The sequence below is a fragment of the Terrapene carolina genome, unplaced genomic scaffold (genome assembly GCF_002925995.2).
Source record: "Terrapene carolina triunguis isolate 2854851 unplaced genomic scaffold, T_m_triunguis-2.0 Scaffold96, whole genome shotgun sequence".
In the NCBI taxonomy this organism is placed as follows: domain Eukaryota; kingdom Metazoa; phylum Chordata; order Testudines; family Emydidae; genus Terrapene; species Terrapene triunguis.
In genome coordinates, this window is record NW_020664447.1 from 62,042,270 (window position 1) to 62,059,995 (window position 17,726).

General features: G+C 49.4%; 1 protein-coding gene across 2 annotated transcripts in view; it reads left to right on the forward strand.

The window, feature by feature from the left end:
- TMEM63C (transmembrane protein 63C) overlaps positions 1 to 17,726 on the forward strand; it is a 68,303-nt gene that overhangs the window by 34,155 nt on the left and 16,422 nt on the right. Inside the window, exons 2-7 of one of the 2 annotated variants that reach the window (XM_026651462.2) lie at positions 7,336 to 7,450; positions 7,978 to 8,205; positions 9,195 to 9,274; positions 13,366 to 13,453; positions 16,402 to 16,439; positions 17,467 to 17,609. In XM_026651462.2, the coding sequence (XP_026507247.1) occupies positions 8,008 to 8,205; positions 9,195 to 9,274; positions 13,366 to 13,453; positions 16,402 to 16,439; positions 17,467 to 17,609 (547 nt within the window). In that variant the 5' untranslated portion in view covers positions 7,336 to 7,450; positions 7,978 to 8,007. The remainder of the gene's footprint in view (positions 1 to 7,335; positions 7,451 to 7,977; positions 8,206 to 9,194; positions 9,275 to 13,365; positions 13,454 to 16,401; positions 16,440 to 17,466; positions 17,610 to 17,726) is intronic. The other variant, XM_026651463.2, reaches the window with a different exon arrangement.

Sequence of the window (17,726 nt, forward strand, 5' to 3'; positions counted from 1 at the left end):
CCATGGACAGGTCCATCAGGTCAAGGAAAGCCCCATCCTCGTTGCACAGTGCTGAGCACAGCTGGTTGTCTTGGTTTTCACCTTCATTGTTGCTTGGATCAGACCCATAACATAAGGCCAAATTCCAGAGGGAAGTGTGGTCTAGAGGGTGGCACACTTGACTGGGATTTGGGCAGTCTTGGTTCTATTCCTGGTTGAGCTGCTGGGTTACCTTAATCTCTCTCTGCGTCCCTGTTTTCACTTTCACCCTTTGTCTGTCATGTCTGTTTAGTCTGTAAACTCACTGGGGCAGAGACTGTCTCTTATTGGGTGTTTGTACAGTGCCTAACACAACAGAGCCCTGATCTTGGTTGCAATATAAATAAAAAGAAGGGTATGAAACCAACACTGACCAGCAGTGAGACCCAGTTTACCAAACTGCTTGTGAACAGACTCAGGGGCATTTCACCTGGCTCTAGCATTAAGAGTAATCAGGATATTAGTGCTTGGCACATCTGCAGCACGTTACATTGCTGTAGCACACTGGACACTTCAGGAAGGTTGAAACGAGACTAGCAGTTTGCAGGGAAATTGGCATGGCCCGGTGCAGCGGATAGGGGTGCGACATCACGAGGGGTGGAGGTAGGGAACAAGCGTGCCCAGCAAAACAGTCGTGAGGCACCTTCCCTTCTCCTCACTAAGAATAACAGTTCATGGTACAGAACCGAGCCCCAGTCAGCCTGTCCTAGGGATCCAGGATTTGCTGCACCAGATCCAAGCATTGCTCCCTGGCTTTCCTCTCCCCAATCTCTCAGGGAGAGACGGGGCATGGAAAGGAGCAGGATGCCAGTAGATGTGGCCAGTGCTGGCTACATGCTCAGTGTTCATGGAATGAGGTGCTCAGAGCTACCTACGGAGCCATCATTTTAAAACAGTGCAGGACCCTGCATGCCACAAGCTGCAAAGTCCAGCCCCATGGTGCCAAGACACCAGTGACTGGAGGCATTAAAAGGTGGCATTGGGGGTGGAACCATATTGACTTTAGGCTGCGGCACCACGATAGCGCACCCCATAAGGTTCCATACAGCCTGCCAACCCTATCAGGCCCTGTTCTCTAGGCTAGATCCTCTCTCATCCCTACAGCAGCAGGTTTAGTTGGATCCCAGGGCCTTGCCTCTGAATGCACAGATACTAAGCACAGTGCCGCAGTGACACCACTTCACCCTCTACTGATACTGGAGAAAACCACAGACCCAAACCAGATCCTGTGTTTCCAGGACTGGGCTTGGGCCCTAGATGTCACCTGTTGCTGCCAGGAGGGGGAAGGGGATGTTGTGTCATTCTTCTTGTGACCATCAAGCCAGTGAGAGTTGCACAGGAGGGAACCAGCTGAATAGCAACCCTAAAATGTGCTCAGAGCCACCGTGCTTCTGATAAGCAAATTAGGGAAATAGACGAGCCTACTATGAGGTGGGTGCACAACTGGTTGGAAAATCCTACTCAAAGAATAGTTATCAATGGTTCCCAGTCAAACTCACAGGGCATATTGAATGGGGTCTCGCTGGGATCTCTCCTGGACCTGGTTCTATTCAATATCTTTATAAATGATTTGGTTAATGGCAAAGAGAGCACACTGATAAAGTTTGTGTGTGATACCAGGCTGGGAGGGGTTGGCAAGTGCTTTGGAGGGCAGGATTAGAATTGAAAATGATCTTGACAAACTAGAGAATTGGTCTGAAATAAATAGGATGAAATTCAATAAGGACAAGTGTGATGTACTAGACTTAAGAAGGAATAGTCAATTCCACACACACAAAATGGGAAATGACTGCCTAGGAAGGAGTACTGCAGTAAAGGATCTGTGGGTTATCATGGATCACAAACTAAATATGAGTCAACAATATAACACTATTGCAGAAAAAGCAAACATCATTCTGGGAAGTATTAGCAGACACAAAAAGTAATTCTTCCACTCTGCTTAGCACTGATAAGGACTCAACTGGAGTATTGTGTCCAGTTCTCAGCACCACACTTCAGATTGGTGCGGACAAACTGGAGAAAGTCCAGATGAGAGCAACAAATATGATTAAAGGTCTAGAAAACATGACCTATGAGGGAAGATTGAAAAAATTGGGTCTGTTGAAGTTTGGAGAAGTGCAGGCTAAGGAGGGACATGATAATCTTCAAGTGCATAAAAGGTTGTTTTAAAGAGGAGGGTGATATATTGTTCTCCTGCACTGAGGATAGGACAAGAAGTAATGGGGTTAAATTGCAGCAAGAGCGATTTAGATTAAATTTTAGGAAAAACTTCCTAATGCATGGAACAAATTACCTAAGGAGGTTATAGAATCCCTGCCTTTGGACATTTGTAAGAACAGGATAGACAAACACCTGTCAGGGATGGGCTAGATATTACTTAGTCCTGCCTCAGTGAAGGGGACTGGACTATATGACCTCTCGAGGTCCCTTCCATTTCTATGATTCTATAGGGAATCCATGTTGGCAGGTGGCCACTTAGCATGGCACGACAAACAGGCCTTTAGAGAATTCTTACTGGTTCTCACACATATCCCTGGGTCCCTCTCACTGGGCACTGTCATCTTTGGATCCTTTGGGACCCCTGGCTTAGCACTACCCCCCAACCCTCTCACTAAGCACTGTACCCCATAGCCTTCTGGGGGTCCCTCACTAGATCCACCCCTTAGCCCCCTCTCTATTGAAACAAGTTAAGAGTTGTAATTAACATTCATCGCATTTAGAAAAGTTCCCCCTGATCTTGAAGCAGCTTCTGCTCCTCAGCCACCCAAAAAAGGTTGATTGTAACTTGCACAGCTGGATGGGACGGGGGAGCCTGAACACTTGTCAGGTACACGGCCACATGCTGCAGAGTGCATTAATGCAGAGGAGCTTGCAAATCTCATAGGGCTTGAGATTTTTGTTAGCCCTTCGTACAGGTGGTCAGGGAGAGCTGGTGGCTAGAAATACAGGTTTCACTGTGCTTGATTTCTGGAGCAGCAGATTCCTGGTGGGAGACTCTGGCCCCTCTGTCTCCAGACAGTATTTTTTATTATTTGACCTGTTGCTGAATCTGGAATCTTGGTTCCCTCTGCTGCCACTCCTCCAATGCACAGAAAGGCCATTATGCACTACCTGGTATGCTGAGTTATGTAGCACTGCCAAAGGCTGCTCAAGCCGATCTGCTGCCCTAGGCAAAACTTCAGCATGCTGCCCTCTCATGCCCTCTAGGACAGAGGTTCTCAGCTGGGGGTGGGAGGCATGTTAGACTTGTCAGTGGGGGGTGCAGTGAGAAAGTGGGGGGCCAAGTGCCAGGTCACAGTGCCACCCATTCAGGTTTTGCTTGGCTGCCCTTCCATCATGATGGGACCGGTTGGACCAAATCTGAGTGAGTGGTTCTGTGACCTGGCACTTGGCCCCCCACTTTATCACTGCATCCCTGGCGCATGGGGTCGCAGTGCCACTCAGCTTTAGCCCAGCCTCTCCTGCCCCTAGGCAGCTGCCTAGTTTGCCTTTAGCTAAGGTAGCCCCTAGCACTTCTCTGTTTAATAATAATGATGCAGACTGTTCCCCCTCCAGGTATTGCAGAGATGGGAGCTTTGGAGAGAGCCCTCTTCTACCCGGGTCACTCCTGACCCTCTGTGAAGCATGGCTAGGGTGACCAGATAGCAAATGTGAAAAATCGGGACAGGGGGTGGGGGGTAATAGGAGCCTATATACGAAAAAGACCCAAAAATCGGGACTGTCCCTATAAAATCGGGACATCTGGTCACCCTAAGCATGGCACTGTGCCAATGGAGGTGCCATCTTTTATATGAAAAATGAAGCTGCGGCCTTGGCTGTCCGTGCCCACTAAAGATTTCATGGCACTTAGTAAAACTAGGAATTTTAATCCCAGAGCCCAATTTGGGTAATTCTATTCTGCCTCGCTGAATTTACACAGCAGTTCCAGCAGCAGACAACAGTGGTCCCCAAACTGGTGCTGGCTGCTGCTCCTTGTTTCTAGCTGCTAAGTCACACTCTTAAAGGTGAATAATACATGTAACACTTTTCTAATGCAGCTTTCCTACTAAGGCAATCTCTGTAGCTGCCTCAGAGCTGTTAGCTGATCCCTGGTGGGACTGGAGGCGGGGCCGGGTGATGGCGAATGGGTGTCTGTCAATGAAGATATGGCCCTTGCAATGAAAACATTTGAGATCCCTGGCATACAGGGTGGTTCTTCCACAACTTGCTGTGTGCTGTTGCTGTGTGCTGTTAAATGTTACACCTCAGAAGTGGATGCATTTCAGGGAAGAGTGAGTGATCTCTGTCGGGCAAGAGCAGTTTGGGAACTTTCAGGATGAAAGAGGCTGTAGAAACGTGATGTTATTACTGAGAGACTCTCCTATCCTCTAGCTTGGGACAGGATCAAAAAGTGACTCACACAAGCTACTCATCTTGGTTTTCTCACCTACCTTTTGTCGGAGATGCTGTACCTCCTAGATTTCTTCCCTCCCCCCGCCCAAACAACAGGCGCCAGACTGAGAATTTTCCTAATATGTTTATTAAGGTTTACCATGACTCAGTTTCCACACAGGCATTCCTATTAGTCCAAAGGCCATTTGATGTTCATTGCAACCAAAATACAACTATAAGCATATATATACACACCTGTATTCCCTATCCTAGCAACAAAAGAGTTTATAAGCATTGGCCAAAATGCAACAGGTTCAGACCTGGGAGACACCTTCCCATCATGGTGTGGCTCGAGGCATAAGGAAAAACTCTGACAAAGGACCCCTAGCAAACATTATACACTATAACAAGCAAGAGATGTCGTTGCTGGACCTTAGCTCGAATCAGATGAAGCAGTTTAGGGCTGCACTCTGCTCTCCTCAGGGTTTTCCCCCTTATCTTACTTTGCCATATTTTTCCCCAACTAACATTTCTAGCCAATGATTTACTACCCCTGGTGCCAAGTTAACCGTGTTTTCTTTATTTCTGTTGCTTAGCCCAAACCTTAAATAACACGACATTGGTATTATTGGGGTCACTATGAGTTTAACGCAAACAACTTTTTTCTTTCTCTTGATTTCATTCTTTATGCGCACATGCTGTGGGCCTATCGCAAGTGCTAAATCCAAATCTAATGTGGGCCTATATTCTTACAAACTCCATCCCTCCGGCTGAGGAGGGCTGGACTCAGCTGTCTCAGGAGCCCATCAAAACCAGCCCTGGCTCAGCCAGAATCAGGACTGTCCATTTGGTCTGGAGGGCATGTGGGGGAAGGACCCCCCCTTCCTTTTGGAGGGGCCGCATTGGGTCTCAGTCACTATCTAGGTAATTAATAGCCCATCTTTCATGTATGTTAGCAGCAGCGAGGCTGCACTGAGACATGCTTTGGCAAGCCATGCAGGGGAGGGGGCAGTTAAAGAGAATGGGTGTGTGGCAGAGAAGTAGATTTTTTGGCATCAGTCTTTACTGTAGAAAACCAGAGGGAAATTCCTACCCCAAAGTCCATTTTTATGGGGAGTCAGAATGTAGCCTTGACAGAGGCTGAGGAGGGAGTTATAGGGCAGTGGTTCTCAACTGGGGGTACGTGTACCCCTGAGGGCACTGAGAAGTCTTCCAGGGGGTACATCAACTCATTTAGATATTTGTCTAGTTTTACAACAGGCTACATAAAAAGCACTAGCAAAGTCAGTACAAACGAAAATTTCATACAGACAATGGCTTGTTTATACTGCTCTATGTACTGTACAGTGAAATGTAAGTACAATGTTTATATTCCAGTTTATTTATTTTATAAGTATATGGTAAAAATGAGAAAGTCAGCAGTTTTTCAGTAATAGCGCACTGTGACACTTTCGTATTTTTATATCTGATTTTGTAAGCAAGTAGTTTTTAAGTGAGGTGAAACTTGGGGTACGCAAGACAAATCCGACTCCTGAAAGGGGAACAGTAGCCTGGAAAGGTTGAGAGCCACTGGTATAGAGCAACTTGGGTTAATTAAATGCAGTAAATGGCCAGGAGCAGTTGGGATCAGCTGAGGGCTTAGAAGGAAAGAGTGTGAAATCACAGCGAGATTGACAGAGCCAGAGGAAATAGGCAGAAAACCAGTGCCTGCAGGGAGCTGCTAACACAGTGCCTGTTTTCCAAAAAAGCTGCTTTGGGGATTAGCTGTGAGGCTCAGACCAGGAGGTCTCCTCTGGTTACCAGGGAAAACGAATGGAGTCAGAACAATGCTAAAATAGCTCAACTGTTGGATAAGTCTGATGTGATGGAGTCCAGCTGACCCAACTTCTGGAGGGCCGTTGAGGCCTGTTGGCAATAGGAAGCCTTCCTGTGTTTAAACACTATTGTGAAGAGCAAAGGCAGCTCACACGTTGCCAACCACAGCTAGGTCCATGCTGACCTGTTAGTTGTGGTTGGCAATGTGTCGTTTTGTTTTAACACAGCATTTCCTAGTGAAGACAAGTCCTGAGGCGAGAACACTTGGAAAAATAATTCTGGGCTTGCAGTGCAGGGAAACAAGTGCTGGGCAAGGCCAGGATTTGAGTAGCTGTGAGCAACCCCACTGCCAGTTAGGGTGACCAGATGTCCCAATTTTATAGGGACAGTTCTGATATTTGGGGCTTTTTCTTATATAGGTACCTGTTACCCCCCACCCCCTGTCCTGATTTTTCACCCTTTCTATCTGGTCACCCTACAGCCAGTGCCTCTGCCCCGTTTCTGACAGTGCCTCCAGGAGCAGGGAAGCAATGAACTCTGTCTCTATGGCTGCTATGAGATCAATCCCAGGCACCTCAGGGCCAGAAAAATATCAGCAAGTTGGGAGGATGTCAGAGGAGAGCAATGAAAGAGATGGAGGGGCTGGTTTATGAGGAAAGATTACAAGAGCTTGGTATGTTTGGCTTGGCTAAGCAATGACCTAGTGGTGGGTAGCGGCTCACAGGTGTTTGAAGGGTGGAAGCCCCAAGGAGAGCAGGGGATTGCTAAAGGGTTGAAGTCATTGAAGGTGAATAGCAATAAATATTTCCTAACAGCGAGTTCTGTGAGGCTGTCACGTCATCTCCCAGGGGAAGCAGTGGGAGCCCCATTGCTTGGGACATTGACACCTGGACTGTAGTAAAGCCAAGGAAATATCCCGGAGTGAACAGTCATATGCCGGCAAGAAGATGGACTGGAGGATCCAACAGGACTTTCGTATCTGTAGTGTCAAAGATTCTGGGTATTGGTAGAGGGGGGTCAAGGTGTAATTTATTGGGTTGCCACAAAAGGTGAAACTAAGGTGGTGTGGGAACAAGGTGAGCAGAGCCCTGTCTGCCCCTCTCCTAATATCAGTGTCTCTCTTAGTCATAGCAGCTCAGGCGAACGGTTCAGTGCCTCGCTCCTGCACACTGGCCGCACCGTGATGGCAGTGACTGATTCCAGCCGCCAGGACTGAGTGGGGAAGGCAGCGAGGGACCTTGGTCAGGTATGAGTAAAAATGAGACGGCATCTGAAAAGCCAAATGACAACAATCGTGTGTAGTCTTATGGAGTGTAGCCCTGCGACAGGGCTTGGAGCAGATGAGAGCTTCCCTGCAGCCAGCCCTCTGTCCCATTCCCCATGGCACCTCCTGCTGTTAGTGGCTAAGACTGGAGAAGTTGTGAGCAGCCCACCAGCAGAACCCTGCCCCATTTCCTACAGCACCGCCTGCTGAGAGAGGCTGGGAATTGTGTAGCTGGGAGCTCTCCCATCCTGTGTTCCTGTGCTGATCCCTACAGCGCCAGCTGCTGGGCAAGGCTGGGACTGCACTAGCTAGGAGCTCACTCTGACAGCTACCTGCCCTACACTCCTCTCTGTGGTGCCGCATCCTGAGAGAGGCTGGGGCTCTAATAGCTGTGCTCACAGCCAGCTCCACCTGCTGGGGAAGGCCAGGACTGCAGTAGCTGTGAACTCCTGCCCGCTAACGCTCCACCTCTCCCCAACTCCATCCTGCCCCTGATGGACTCTGCCCAGGTGTTTTGCAGGGTCTGTGTGGAGGCAAAGATGGACAGCATGTACTTGGCTGAGCCTGCGCCCGGGGGTGCCAGCCCCGTCTCCCTGGATGTCCTCAGCTTCCTGGACCCACTGGCGAACAGCACAGAGGAGCAGTGCTTCAGCGCTCGCTCCCGGAGCACGGTCCTGCAGGGGCTGCCATTCGGCGGCGTGCCCACCGTGCTCGCCATCAACTTCATCCTCTGGCTGGTGAGTGAGGCGAGGAGGGGGCCGTGCCAGGGTGCCCTACCCCCTGTCCCCAGCTCCCAGTGTCTGCCCAGTCTTTCGGCAGTGCCTCAAGTGAGCTGGGGAAGGAAAGAGGTGGGCCTCAGGGGTGGGAGTGACTCAGCGTGACTAGAACCGCACACAGGACTTTGAAGTGTGACACCATATCACCTATTCAGCATGGTCAGATGACACAGTGGTCAGAATGCCTGAGCCCTGTCTCCACTGCAGCTCTTGCTAATGGAGCTGGCCAGGTGGTGAACTATGGGCCCTGATTTTGCTGGTGCCAACGAGGCCATGTGTGTGCAGGTGGAGTCCCTGAGGAGAGACGAATGTCATAATCATGGACGTGTGTGTGTTATGTGAGCCTGCAGCAGGTATCCGATTCTGCCTGTAGGCATCTGGGTGGGTTCCAGTGTGTGTTGTGCCCACGGTGGGTGTACAACTGGGCCTGGGAAGGTGTGGAAGGGTTGTATTGTGTGACAATGCTGGGCATACAGCTCTGACTACAGGGTGGGAGGTAGTTTCTTTGTGTGTGGCTCTTGTTCTGTGTGTGTGTGTTTGTGTGTGTGTGTGTGTGTGTGTGTGTGTGTGTGTGTGTGTGTGTGTGAGAGAGAGAGAGAGAGAGATGAGGGGGGGCTTGCTCTGGCTATATGGGTCTCTGCCTTTCTATGTGTGTATGGTCACCTCGGTTGTGTGCCTGTGTGTGGGTATATTCACCTTGTGTGGATGGGTGTGGGAGTGTAGTACTCTGGACTATGTGGGTCTCCGCTGGGGTGTGTGAGTGCAGTCACCAGGAGCCAGTTGCAGCGGAGTCACTGGAGCAGGACCTCAATTTGGCTTTGAGAGGAGCTTTGACTGGTTCTGCTGTCATGACTGGGCCCACCTGTGGAGGGCAGCCTCTCTGAATGGAGAGGCCTCTAGAAATCAGGTGGCTGGTACATCAACCCTTTGCTTTCTCTCTCCTGCTGCAGCTTCTCCTCCTGGTCTTCTCCTGCCTTCGGAAAGCAGCTTGGGACTATGGGCGCCTGGCCCTGCTGATGGATAATGACAGGTAAGGACTGAGCTCCCTTCCTAGGGGCTGGTAGCGCCCCCCCCCCAAGTGTTTGTGACAGAGCAGGGAGAGGAGGTGCAGTGTCTATTCCCTGCCCTTATCCCAAAACAAACCCAGCAGAGTCAATGTCAGGGCTGTTGGACGGTGCCAGACTGGCAGCTGTGAGGGCTGAGCATCTCAGTTCATCCCCACGGAGAGGCACAGCATGGGTGGCAGCAGGGCAAGCTTCTCTCACAGGCTCCCTCATCCCTGCCCTGGAGGAACACTGGCTAGGGATGGGAGGGCAGTTCAGCCTCCATGGCCCAGTCAGCCTCTCCGCTGAGCCTTTCAAGATGGAGGCCAGTTAGTGCCCATTGTGCTGCTGGGTTTTATAATATGGACACGTTTCGGGGGGAAATGCTGCTTCTGGTAAGCTCTGGAGCTCTCTCCTGTCTCCATGCTGCAGGCGGATTGAAGGCAAGTTCAGTTCTGTAGCAGTGGAAGTGGCAGGGCTGTCCGTGCGCTGGCTGGGCCAGGTTCTCTAGAGTGACACTGGCGGGTGTATCAGAGTCAGCGCCAGGGCTGCGTTAGCTTTCACTTGTAGGTTCAAAGCTAAGAAACATGTTCCTTCCTCTTTTCTTTCTTGGAAAACCAGGAAGAAATAGGGAACATTGCACCAAAAGGTTAAATAACAAACCGCTCACGAGTCCGTTAGCATGTGCAGCAATTATTGAGCTAACACACCAGCCACTAACGGTGAGGGGACCCCATCCTCCACCTCCCTCTCAGCAGTTGCACCATCCCTTGGCTAAAGGTCCTGACCAGGGATGTCAAGGATCTAAGGACCTGATCTGATGCCTGCTGAACGCTGTCGCAGAACAGCTACTGATGGAAATGGGAGAAGGATCTATCGTCAGCAAAGGGGTCCTTGAGGGTTATGGAACTAGCTAAATGCGGGCATGTGGCTTAATGCTCTGGCCTTCTGGCAAAGAGGGCGCAAGTGTCAGAAGGGCGCAGAGCATGTATCTGAATGAAATCTGTGTACTATGATATGACCAGAGAGGAGGAGAGACGGGGAGTTTGTAGGTGTGGGTTTGGGAGATGGGTTGCTTGGGATGAGAGGATGGAAGGGTGTGGGGGTGAAGGTTGTTTAGAAATAGAGCTGGAGGGTGTGGGTGGTAGGTGATGATTGGGGGGTTCATGGCACCTGGCATCTTGTTGTCATTATCTTACTCATAGTCTGAGGTGGAGTTGAGTGGGGATGAGCGTTTGGGGGGAATGCAGGCGCAATGGGCTGCAGGCCAGCGGTTGATAGTCAACTGGGGAGATAAAACTGGGAGGATAAGCAGGGAATGATATAGTCTCCTGGATGGTTACTGATACTTCTAATTGTCTCCTCTCCCCCACTTCTGAACCAGCCGAATCCCTCCAAGCACATGGAATTCCTACGAGTAATGATAATGGTGATCTGGTGAATGTGGTTTTGGTAACAAGAAAAATGCCTTCCTGGGAAAGAAAGAGAAACAGCAGCTGCTTTCCCACAGGGGTTGGAGCCAGATCTCCCACCAAAGGGGCAGGAGACTGCCTCAGCACAGAGTGTGGTCTGGCAGCAGGAGGGGAGAGAGTGCTACGTGTTTCTGGTACAGCACTGAGGTTCTCCTGGTGCTCTAGTCCGGTTGGGTGGAGGAGGACATCAGCATTCTCCTGGCCTGCAGATTTCCAGGGGTTTAGAACCCAGCTGGGCATTAGGACAGGACTCAGAGAAAAATGTGATCAACACAATAAAAAAAAAATCAGACCCTATATTTGTTATTGATTAAAAGAATGTTGGGATTCTGAGAGATGTTGTTCCCCATTTACAAGTCCAAACCTGCATTGACTGGCAGCATGAAACCAGACCAAAATATCAGGCATCCTCCCGACAGGTGCCATGTTCCTCAGCACCTCACAGCCATCCTGCTCCCCACCCCTGCAGCAGTTCCTCTTTCTTTCCCATGGCTGTTATTTCTGGAGGGGGTAGGGAAGGGTGTCTCTGAGAGGTATGGGGCTGACTCTAGGGAATTCTTTCCAGAATCCTCTTCTGAGCCTCGGTTTTCTTTGATTTTTCTCAAGCGCCGGCTTTGGTTCTAAATCTGGAAATGTGTCAGTGATGTTTTCACTTGTTGGAGAGATTAAAGGGACAGTCAAGATTTAAAACAGCAGACATGATTAAAAATCTGGTACTAGAATGTCACGTGGCATGTTTAAAACTGACAGAACTGTAAAAATCCAAGTCACTTTTCCCCAGTGATCCCCTATTTGCTTTACTCCCTGAATTTCACTCCTCCTGGGCAGTGACTTTAGCCTGGTCACTTTCACTTCCTCATTCTTGACACTTTCCCTTGCTAGTCGCCAGGCACTAGCCCAAGGCTGCTGGGTTTGTGGCTTCCCAAACTGCCAGGAAGGCTTTAAAGCTAAACAAAAATGTGTTTCCATTCAGTTAATGGAAACCTTGCTGTTAATAAGGATACTGACATTCACCTCATTTGTAAAGTGCTTTGAAATCTACTGATGAAAAGCACTAAGAGCTAGGTATTACTGTATTATTGTAATTTTATTATTAAGTTTTGAAAAACATTTTTCTCACACAATCTAAATTCCAGCACAAATGACTTGACACTGTCCCTTTAAGAGTTTGTCGCTCCCCAAGTTCTTCCTCTTCTACCAGACTAGTGCAAGTGATGTCATGGTGGTGAATCAGTGATGTTGCAGACACTGCCATAATGATGTCACAAACATGCAGTTATGACCGCGCTGGAGCAAAGAGTGGGGAACTCTTCTTTAACCAAAGTATCTGCGATAACAGAAGAGAAGCGGGGAAACAACCAGACAGTGGAGCCTCAAGCGCTAGTGGGATCTTGTTTTTACTTTGATCTGGTGGGATATTCTCTCTTCATTACTTCCAGGGAGTCACAAGTGTAAACCAAAGGGGATTTTCCTGGAAAGGAGCCAGTACAGGGAGAAGTGTTGAATAGTTAATATTTTCCCCGCACTGCCCCTGGTTCTGAGGAGCCTCCTTTAACTTGTCCTGAAGGTAGTGACCTCACATGGGTTTTGTGAAGTGTGAGCAGTGTTTGTGAACCATAAAGAGAACCTTGAACAAATGGAGCTAGAGGACAGAGTGTTATTGTATCATAACAAATCCATGGCCATTCAGAACTTAACAGCATGAGCAAGGAGAGAATTGGGATGCTCCCACTCCAAAAGCATAGAGCCCTAGCACTTCAGCTAGTAAAAGTAAATTAATGGAGATATCCTATCTCCTAGAACTGGAAGGGACCTTGAAAGGTCATCGAGTCCAGCCCCCTGCCTTCACTAGCAGGAAATACTGATACCAAATACTGATTTTGCCCCAGATCCCTAAGTGGCCCCCTCAAGGATTGAACTCACAACCCTGGGTTTAGCAGGCCAATGCTCAAACCACTGAGCTATCCCTCCCCCCACAGCTAATGATGACACTCCATTAGCTGCCAGCACTATAGGGACTATGACCCACAGTGAAACAGGTCTGATTCTGTAATATTCATTACAATATTATCATTATTGACTGACTTGGTGTCTCATTTCTCCTGTATGCAGTGTGCATCAATACAGTTCAATATGTCCTAGACAAGGGCTGTGTGTGTGTAACCACTGTTCCCGTGAAACTGAATCTGTGCCATTCGCAGGGGCGGTGCAGTTATTTCCTGGGGGAACTGTTGGGGGTGGCAGGTTCTTGGTGTGCAGTTGCTGCATGTATAGAATCCTTTTGCCACCTGCTGATTCACCATCTTAACAAACTGTCTGATGAGAGCTGACTCCATGCAGCTATTGAGCTGAAAAATCCCTCCCAGCTGCTGGGCTAGAAATGTACAAGTGCTGTTCTGGGTTGGCTGATTTCTCAGAAAGGGGTTGCTTGCTATGGGGGGAAATGTCACTTTGAAGTGGGTCTGATCAGAATCTTGGGTTTTTTCCCTGTCCTTCTTGCTCCCTCTCTTGGGCTTCTCCCTCATTCCCTCTCTTCTTTCTCTCCCCTTCTCTCCATCCTGTGCCCCCTTTCTTGCCCTCTCTCTCCTCCTCCCTCTTCCCGAAAGCTTGACGTCGCTGTTCTACGGGGAGCAGAGTGAGAAGGAGAAATCACCGTCGGAGACCAGCCCGCCGGATGTCGATAACAAAGATGTGGTGAGTCTCAGTGGGATGTGGGAGGGAAATTTGCTCCATCCTGTGCAAAGAGGAGCTCTCTCTACTACAGGGAGCCCAGGTTTAAAATTAGATTAGGTCACCAGTCTGAAGTTTCCTGTTTAATATGAACCAATGGTGGAGCCAGGAGCTGCTCTTTGTTTTCCTGGGAAGCGGCATTTTTGTAGTGCTCTTATAGTGAGTGTCAATGCTTGGGAAATCTGCCCCCCACCATTGCTCTAGCACCAGGGGAGCTGTTGTTGGTGTCAGCAGTGGGAGTGCTAGAGTAGACAGCACAATGGTGCTTTTGCCATTGTGTTTTCTAGATCCGTTCCCAACAGGGTTAGACCACATGGTGGTAGCAATTCCTGAGTACTGTCTATGTCAGTACTTCCTGTGACGGGTTGGATCACAGAAACCCGCTGGGGGCTGCCAACTAATGTGCCAAGACTACTTCTGCCCCTGCTTTCCCTGCCAGCTTGGGACTCCAGCACCCTGTCTTGTTGAGCCAGACACGCCAGTCTGCTCCAACACAGACCCAGGGTCTGAAGCACGTGCCCCGAAGCTGAAGACTTAACTGAAAGCAACTTAAGAAGTGTTCCTGTCTTTAACACTCAGATGCCCAACTCCCAATGGGGTTTAAACCCCAAATAAATCCGTTTTACCCTGTATAAAGCTTATACAGGGTAAACTCATAAATTGTTCGCCCTCTATAATACTGATAGAGAGATATGCACAGCTGTTTGCCCCCCCCCCCAGGTATTAATACATACTCTGGGTTAATTAATAAGTAAAAAGTGATTTTATTAAATACAGAAAGTAGGATTTAAGTGGTTCCAAGTAGTAATAGACAGAACAAAGTGAATTACCAAGTAAAATAAAATAAAACACGCAAGTCTGAGTCTAATACAATAAGAAAACTAAGTACAGATAAAAACCTCACCTTTAGAGGAATTCCAGTAAGCTTCCTTTTACAGACTAGTCTCCTTCTAGTCTGGGTCCAGCAATCACTCACACCCCCTGTAGTTACTGTCCTTTGTTTCAGTTTCTTTCAGGTATCCTTGGGGGTGGAGAGGCTCTCTCTTTAGCCAGCTGAAGACAAAATGGAGGGGTCTCCCAGGGATTTAAGTAGACTTTCTCTTGTGGGTGGAGACCCCCTCCTCTCTCCTATGCAAAGTCCAGCTCCAAGATGGAGTTTTGGAGTCACATGGGCAAGTCACATGTCCATGTATGACTCAGTTTTTACAGACAGCAGCCATTGTTTACATGCTACCCTGAACGTCCTCAGGTAAACTTCTTATGTGGATTGGAGCTTTCCAAGTTTCAGAGTAGCAGCCGTGTTAGTCTGTATCCGCAAAAAGAACAGGAGTACTTGTGGCACCCAAGATTCATTGTCCTTTAAGTGTTTCTTGATTGGGCACTTAATTTGCGCATTCCTTTCTCAAGAAGCTGACCAAATGGTTTACTAAGGCTACTTAGGAATCAAGCAAGTACACAGTCAATATTCATAACTTCAAATACAACAATGACATATGCATACAAATAGGATGATAGATTCAGTAGATCATAACCTTTACAGAGATATGTTACATGGCATATGTAGCATAAAACATATTCCAGTTATTGTCATATATATACACATTAATAAGCATATTTCCATGAAGCCGTATGGGGTGCACCGTCACACTCCCTCCATGGAAGATTTTCCTAAATTTCCCAGGGTAGATGCAGCCTGTCTCTCTCTCTCTCATTCCCTCTCCTCCATCTCTCCATTGCCCTGCTCTCGCTCTCTCAGCATGTTTGTCATACAGAAAAATTTAAGCTCTGGCTAACAAAAAGATGAACCCCTAAAGTGGCTTTGGCCATGGCTCTGGTGACATTCCTGGCATCACCTCTTCTCCACAGCAGGTCCTGGCCGTTTACCATGAATTCTCCTGTTTCTGGCAGTTTCCCTCTGACTAGTGACCCTGTTCACTTGTCATTGGGAGGGGAGGGGGCATGTACATTTCAGGAGTCACTGTGTGAAGGACTCTTTCCTCCATGGGGTCAAGTCAAATGAAATCCCATGGGAGTGGCCTGTATCCTGCGGAGGGAGAATTGCCCCAGGGAGGTAAGCTCCTCTCCAGGGCTAATGCCCTTGTGCAGTGCTGGGAAGGGGACTGCTGTGCTGTCGAAGGGCCTGTCCTTCAGAGGAGCCCTGGAGCTGAGGACTGCCATGCCAGCTGGTGGAAAGGAAAGCTGCTTGAGTCTGTCCTTGGATTCTGCAGGATTCAGGCCCCTGTCATCCCCACCTACCGTACTTCTCAAACCCGCTCTCGGATCTCTGCAGTGATGGGGCTTCCCCGTCCTAGCCTCTGCCGTGGCTGCTCTTGCTGTGAAGACAAATTCCCTAATCTCCAGCTTAGACTTTTCCTTCCATCACTTCAGGGCCATCCCTCCTTGTCCTGCCATCTCCTGAGAGCGTTAATAATTCCCTTCATTCACTTGTACTGTCACCCTGACGGCTTCTGTAGGCTGTGATCATGTCCCCCCAGAGTCATCTTTATTCTAGGCAGTGCCCATGGATTTCCCCCAGAAGGAATGTGGCCTGGTGCATTTATTTGTTGGCTCCTCTCTGCGCTCCTCAAACGTCTTCTCCAGTCCGTCTGCTGGCTGCTACCTGGACGCTAAAGGTCCCGTGGCATTTTCAGAAAAACAGAGGTGATCACCTCCGTGTTCTGTCCTCGTTGACACTAGTTGTGCTGTCAGAGCTGGTCACTGAGTGCAGAGCAGCAGCTCTGTTAGTTTAGCAATAGTTGCCATGCGGCCAGCCCCCAAATGCCCCACTTGGCCACAGTCACGACACGGCTGGTCCCCAGTTCCCCACAATGTTAAGCACTCTGAGGCCACACTCCATTTCTGGTACCTTGGTTTGCTCTCAACCAGCTGATCTTGTTTATCTTCCCTTCCAGGGATTCTGCTCCTGGCTCATTTCCATCTACCAAATGAAGTAAGTACATGTCCTTTCCTGTCTGCATTGGATGGCAGCTACTTGGCCTCTCTCTGCCTTTCTGTGTATCCAAGACACCACCTGGGTACCACCCATCACCAGTGAATATCCCAGTGCTGCTGTATCTGCTTTGCATTCCTTGATCAGAAAGCACCTCCCCTGGAGGGGGAGGGGAATACGGGCTTTTTGTTCATTACACCCTGCTGTCCCTTGTGTGCTGTCCCATCTCCCCTCTGCCCTGGTTCTGGTGAGTGCTCCCCTCCCATCTTGAGGGCCATTCAGGAGGCCCACAACATATCTGAAGTTCAGAAAAAGTTTGACAGACTTCTCCCCTCCCACCCTCATTTTTGTGGTGCCCTTGGTTCTGATCAGGTCCAGAAGAGTGAAGGACTGCCCAAAAAGTCTGTTCTCATGGCCAGTGGGGATCAGAAAGGGCTGGAACTCCCCTGAGAGAGACCAGACCCAGGGGATTTCCACCTCCCATTTAGCAGAGTTGGCTAGTTCAGAAAAGCATCCAGATTTGTTGGTGGTTCACTGGCTGGACTCTCCAAATGCTGGGAGATCACCATTCCTTCTTGTGTCCATCCAGGGATCCGGTCCATGGAATGTCAGGGACAACCTATTGTGTGGGAGTTAGAAATGGGGCCGTCCGGTTAGGTGCCTCCAGGGGCTAGTGCAGGATTGTTCCTTTCAGTGTATGTTCCAGGGCTTTGTCCAAGCCCAGGTTAAATGTCCCAAATGATGGGGCTCCCTCCCATCCCTTCCCTTGGGGACCAGTCTGCAACCCTCTAGACGTCCCAGATGTCCCATTCCACAGGTGCCAAAATGCCATCCTCCAGGGAGAGACTCAGAGCACTCCCCTCCTGAATCCCGTATCTGCTGTCAGGAGGGATGGCCTGAGTTTGAGCCCTACAGTATTTGGGGCTGGTGCTTTCCACTGGAGAGTGCAGGGGGCGTGCCCCCTGAGCGGGGAGAGGCGATCTCACATCACCTGCACTAACACACCATCCGCCTCTGTGTCGGTAAGGGATGAGGAGCTCCAGAGCAAGTGTGGAATCGACGCCACCACCTACCTCTCTTTCCAGCGCCACATCCTGGTGCTGGTCATGATCGTCTGTGTGCTCTCTGTGGCCGTCATTCTGCCTGTCAACTTCTCTGGGGACCTCTTGGGTAGGTAATTCTCCAAGCCCACTGGGTGATCCCAGTGGCAGAGCACACATCCCCACAGCACATGGGTGGGCATCATGCACCAAGCGGGATGGGGGAACGATGATGCTGTCAGTTAGC